The following is a 6,000-nucleotide window of genomic DNA, read 5'->3' on the forward strand; positions in this document are numbered from 1 at the left end:
TGCTGTGGTTAAGAATCCACCTGCCAATGCAGGGGACACGGGTTCCAGCCATGGTCAGGGAAGATCCCACATGCTGCAGAAGCAACTAAGCCCGTGTGCTACAACTACTGAGCCTGTGCTCTAGAGCCCACACGCCACAACTACTGAGCCCGCGTGCTGCAACTACTGAAGCCCGCGTGCCTAGAACCCATGCTCCGCAACAAGACAAGCCACTGCAATGAGAAGCCCGCACACCGCAACGAAGAGTAGCCCCTGCTCGCCACAACTAGAGAAAGCCCACGCAGCAACGAAGACCCAATGTAGCCAAAAATAAATTAAATAAATAAATTTTAAAAGAAAGAAAGAAATTACCTTGTAGGGCTCTCCAAAAAGGGGAATCTTTTCAGAAAATGCCTCTTTCTCTTGGTGAGCTTCCTGGTTGCGTCTTTCCTTCTCTCTAATTCGAAGCAGGTTTCTGTCTTCATTGTACAAGCTGCTTCAGATGCCACAAAAGAACAAAAACAAAGTTTATCAGTATCCAAGCTTTGCTGTGCATACGTACATGTGTGAGGGAGGCAAGGACAGCTCAGGAAGCCTCTATGACAAGGGAGCTGGTTTAAAGAAAGCCCAAGTCCCTCGTCCCACTCCTAGATTAAGGCCTCAGTCAGCTGGCCGCGACCCTCCAGCTTCGGGTCCTGGTTCTGGAAAACTAAGCGTTCACTCTGGGCTACTGGCTTCATGGCTCAGGACTGACTCCAAATGGAAGAGTCTTTTATAGTCAGTGGTGGGACTGAGACAAGATTAATGATATTTTTACTTTCGCCTTGCGAAATAGAGGGTAGAGGTGGACGCTTTTCATCTGACGGAGTCAGCAGGATGTGAACTTTAAAAAGGCTGTTTTCCTGGATCAGTATTTTATATTTTGGAAGATTAAAATCCAAAGGCTTATTTCATAATTAAAAGATTACCAGGCACCCAAAACAGCATTTACTGTATTCTCAGCCTACTCTACTGGAAGAGTCTTGGCATGTAAACCTGAAAAGATAACTTTTATTTCTCATTTCAAATGTCAAGGATGGGAAAATCCAATTTTAGATGTCAGCTCTACCTACTAAGAAACTATAATCTGATTGCACTACTTAAACCACATAAAAATGTATCCTAAATCATCAGCCCCGGCACCAAAGGGGTTAAAAATGCATCTACTGGCAAACAAATCACGAAGCTGGAAACCCAAAAGAGTGCAGTTTTAGCATGCAAACCAAAAGTGGGCTTGCCTTAGGTCAGCAACTCGGGCCACGCCTTCCCAACCCTGACATGTGTTATGTAAGAATAATGAAAATAAGAACTATTAAGACTTTTGTCCTCATAGACTTGCTTTAGAGTATCTACTGAATCTTTCCCCCCAACATCATGTGAATAAATCGGAAAATATTCAACTGTTTCTCCAAGGCTCTATGTACCTCAGAAATTCTAGCCCTGATGTCAGACACGCTCCCCCACCCCTTTCCCGGCACCTAGGCCCTCTCAGAATTTCTCTGACTTCCTCTGACAAGAGGCTACTTACTGGTCTCCCTGCCTCCACATCTTGTCCCTCTAATTTAGCCTTCTCAAGGAGAGAAATCCGATCTAAGGCTCTGGTTCTCATGTCACCATCCGTATTTTAAAATAACCAGCATTCAATGGCTCTTTGCTACTGCAGAATAAACTCTCAACCCTTCCTTTGGCATTAAAATTCCCCCATAATCTAGCACAGACCTACCCTAGAAATTACCTTCCTGTCTCCCTGCAGGCCTACCATATGTATTCCACCTAACAGTCATGTCCATTCCCCAAACACACCCGGTAAAGGGCAGCCTCTTGCTCTAACCCACCCCCACCCCAGACCCCCCTTTTACTGAAAGATAACCATTCTTCCAGGACCAGTTTACCTACAAAACTCCCTCAAACCACCTCTGTATTTCAGTCATGCCAGACCACTCCCTGCTCCTCGGTGATATCCTGGACTTCGATGCTTTCACTCTAATCACACGGAATTTCCTCTCCATCTCTCTCAACCACATACTACTATCCCCAATTTTCAGCTACCAGCGAAGATCGCGAGTGATTCCAATTTCACCCACTCTAAAGGCTTTCTCAAATCCACCTGACTTAATATACTGATTGGTTCTCTCCCCTTCTCCCCTTTCACCTTGAATGTCAAGCCCATCATAATAGAACCTCTCATATTTTTCTGCCTCCTGGTGCTAAAGCATGGTACTTTGCATAGAAGCTAAACAGTAAATGTTTTTTAATTTAAAAACAGCCACTATGCTTACAGTATATCACCTGTAATTTTTTAATTTAACTCTGAAAGACACGGTGTGCAAAAACAGTTTTTTAAAAATTATAATCATCTAAAAAATGAGTGTCTGCTATTTCCATAGCCCTTCAATCTACAGGTTGTGGGAGGCGGGGAGGTGTGTGTGTGTGTGTGCAGGAGGCTAAGCGCTACCCTGTTGAATTCACTGGGATGTAGTAAAGAATTATCTGTTTAGATCACCATAGCAAAAACTTTTCCTAGATGATAGGTATCTTGATATCAGATTTTAAAAGAACAGCAAAGTGAACATTTATGTTAGTCAACACACTTAGGAAAAACTAAAACAGAAACTGGCTTACGAAGTCTTCAAGAAGTCTGAATCTCACACATTTCACACAGACTTATTTCTAGTTGACAGTAGCACAATGGACCTGTTGATCACTCAAGAATTCCTTTCAATTGTTTTATGATTTTGGTAGTTCTTTTTGTTTTTTAATTTATTTATTTTTGGCTGCGTTGGGTCTTCGTTCTGAGCGTGGGCTTTCTCTAGTTGTGGCTAGTGGGGGCTACTCTTCATTGCGGTACAAGGGCTTCTCATTGCACTGGCTTCTCTTGTTGCGGAGCACAGGCTCTAGGCACGTGGGCTTCAGTAGTTGTGGCTCGCAGGCTCAGTAGTTGTCGCTCGCAGGCTCCAGAGCGCAGGCTCAGTAGTTGTGGCGCACGGGCTTAGCTGCTCCGCGACACGTCTGATCTTCATGGACCAGGGCTCAAACACTCATGCCCTGCATTGGCAGGTGGATTCTTAACTACTGCGCCACCAGGGGAGCCCCAATTTGGTAATTCTTGTTGGCTCAAAACACACACACAATGTGTAACATTAACATCCAACTGTGGGAGCCAAAAAAGAGGGTTGATCAGGAAATAATTTTTTCCCTTCAAACTTGCTTCACAGCCACTTTGTTTGCAGGGAGGGGTAGGGCATGCAACTGTCCTCTAAGCAACTTGAACTCCCAAGCTTCTCTTTTGCAAAGCTACCTGGTACAGACAGCCCACACAGGATGCACATAGAAGGGGAAGCTGCTTTGCAAGGGTGTCTGCTCTGCTAGTCTCACCACAAAGGGAGTTCTCCCTTGTCTGTTCCTGCTGGTTATGTCAATGGAGTTTCTATAGCTTGACTGCTTGTTGAATGTTCCTGGCCTATGGCTCTGCTTTAAGAGGCAGGCCCACTTCCGAGTAATCGCTACCTTTTCCTCAGAAAGGGCACCCCAAATGGCAAAATTCTCAGTCCCAGACTGAAAAGCAAGAGTGTGTAACAGTAGCATCTCAACTATCAGGTTGCTCAGGGTCCTTGCTTAACTTTCCTGTCAACTGCACACACATTTAAGAAAAGCTACAGTGGTTTTAAAATTACTAAAGTATTTCTAAATCGATCAGCTCGGCCTTATCTCAGCATCAGTTAGGCTTTAGCACACTTCTAGATTTTTATTCCAAAATAATCAAAGCTGCTACAAAAATAATGAGAAGAACCCAATTTTACGAAATTCCAAACACTGGCTTACTGCTTTGGGATTCAAAAATTGAGGCACAGGCCTCCTACCGGGCAGGAATTCTACTAAATTAAGGATTCTGCTTAATTAAAGATCTGACTTCATTAGTTTAAAAAAAAAAAAAAGTTTAAAAGCCACACCCAGATTTCACTGGCAGACATATGTAATATTATACCAATTCTGAGATGAGCTTTGAGTGTATTTTTTTTTTTTCTTATTCACCATCACCCTTCAATTGAGAAACCCAAAAATAGTGAGGTGAGGAAAAGATATCACAAGTGTCACTGGTAGGATGAGTTTTATGAGGCCTAAACTTGGTGAGTGAAACTCACTTTCACCCACACTGTCTGCTGGGCAACTCCCTCTTGGGTCTCACTCACCAAGGCCCCTGGGCAGGGCAGAAGGCGGCAGAAGAAACAGGAAGTGACCAGTCCAAGCCCCAGGATGATGACATAGGATAAGATGTGAGCCCTCATTCTATGCTGTCTACCTTCTCCTTGCAACTAACAGGGTTTTGCCAGTCATACTGGGCAGCTTTCTGGTTTATTTGGCTTTTACTTATTATTAAGTTTACAATGGCTTAAGGAATGGTTTGTTAAAGTATCAGGCAAATTTTTTCATGATCTTTTTCTTGGTTCCATTTTGAAATCAGGGGAAGTTTACATTTTAAAAACATTAACACAATTAGTAGCATGAGTAAACCATTGTTCAGCCTCTTACACACCACTGTTGTTTTTAAACCAAGGTTTAAGCAAGGAGGGGGTGGATGGAAGAATTTTAAATGAGGGGTAAATGTCCTACGTGATTCGTAAACTCTGTAATTACCTTTGAATAATTACAAGTTGACAACCACTTCTCTTAATTAAAGGTGGCAGTTTTTCCTCTGGTATGAAGGAAAAAAAGCATTCCTGCTCTCACAGGATAACCTCACCCCAACATCAGGTTTGTCAGACTTTGTCACTGTTCACAGAGAGTGAGTTACAGTTGACCCTCCATGTCTGGAGATGTGGAACTCACAGACTTGGAAGGACCATACTAGGCCATTTCATATGAGGGACTTGAACATCCACGGATTTTGATGTCAGCAGCAGTCCTGGAACCAGTCCCCTGCAGGTACCAAGGGACGACTGTATAAGTTCTCCTTCACTGATTTCTACATGGCTCTTTGCATTAGATAAGAGGTTCTCAAACTTCAGTGAGCATCGAAGCACCTGGAGGACTTGTTCAAACACAGATCATAGAGACCTGCCCCCAGGGTTTCTGATTCAATCTGATGTGGCACCTGATATTTGAATGTTAAACAAGTTTCTAGGTGGTTCTGAAGAGTACAAGAGAGCACAGTCTTTGGGGGCTATATGGATCGCTTTAGGCTTACCAAGAAACAATAGCAATTATGAGAGCAGCAGAGCCAAGGACAGCCCCCACTTAGCACCTGCAAATCAGTGGGGACAGCTTTAGGCAAATCACATCAGCCTCCTATTTAATATTCACAACTACTCTGTGAGAGGGAGATGATTAATCCCGTTTCCCAGGTGAAAAAAAATAAGGCTCAGTGATCAACCTGCTATTAAATGGTAGACCTGAAAATTCAAGTGCAAGCCACCTGACACCAAAGCTTCCGTTCTGAGTCACAGTTCGGTGGCTAGTAAAGCTTTCAGGCTATATTAAATAGAACAAACAAAGAAGGCATGCTAAAATGTGCTAATTTACAATCACTCATAATTGCTTATAATCCCTTAGTCTCAAAGAGGTACACATTGACAATTCAGGTATTATCCCTGCCAGCAGAGCATCTCAGAGTCATAAAATACATGTTCCCTTAAATGTATCCATACAGGTCTGTCCCTGCCCAGGGACCCAGCAGAAAGCTGGGCTACAATTCTTATGTTAGAGCCTTTTTTAAGTTTACAGATTTAAGGTCACTGACCCCAAAATAACCTCTGGATTCACAAGTCATCTCTAATGTGCTAAGGGGCTCTTCACGTTAATTTCTTTCAAGAACAGACTAAAAATAAACTTGCACTAAAGTAGCCATTATATGCCCGATACTGGGCTCCACTCCCATTAACTTCTGGCTGGCTGACCTAGGCTATGTTCCTAGGGCCTCAGTGTCAGTTTTCTGGTCAGCCCAGGAGTCCCCACCTGTGGGAGGGGGGGTGGACAAGTCACATG

General features: G+C 43.5%; 1 protein-coding gene across 1 annotated transcript in view; it reads right to left on the reverse strand.

Moving 5' to 3' along the window:
* The window catches only part of AFF1 (ALF transcription elongation factor 1), a 200,712-nt gene that overhangs the window by 90,674 nt on the left and 104,038 nt on the right, over positions 1-6,000 (reverse strand). Inside the window, 1 exon segment of the mRNA XM_024764212.1 lies at positions 352-475. Within this exon segment, the coding sequence (XP_024619980.1) occupies positions 352-475 (124 nt within the window).

Source organism: Neophocaena asiaeorientalis, unplaced genomic scaffold, assembly GCF_003031525.2.
Source record: "Neophocaena asiaeorientalis asiaeorientalis breed wild unplaced genomic scaffold, Neophocaena_asiaeorientalis_V1.1 scaffold296, whole genome shotgun sequence".
NCBI classification, from domain to species: Eukaryota; Metazoa; Chordata; class Mammalia; order Artiodactyla; family Phocoenidae; genus Neophocaena; species Neophocaena asiaeorientalis.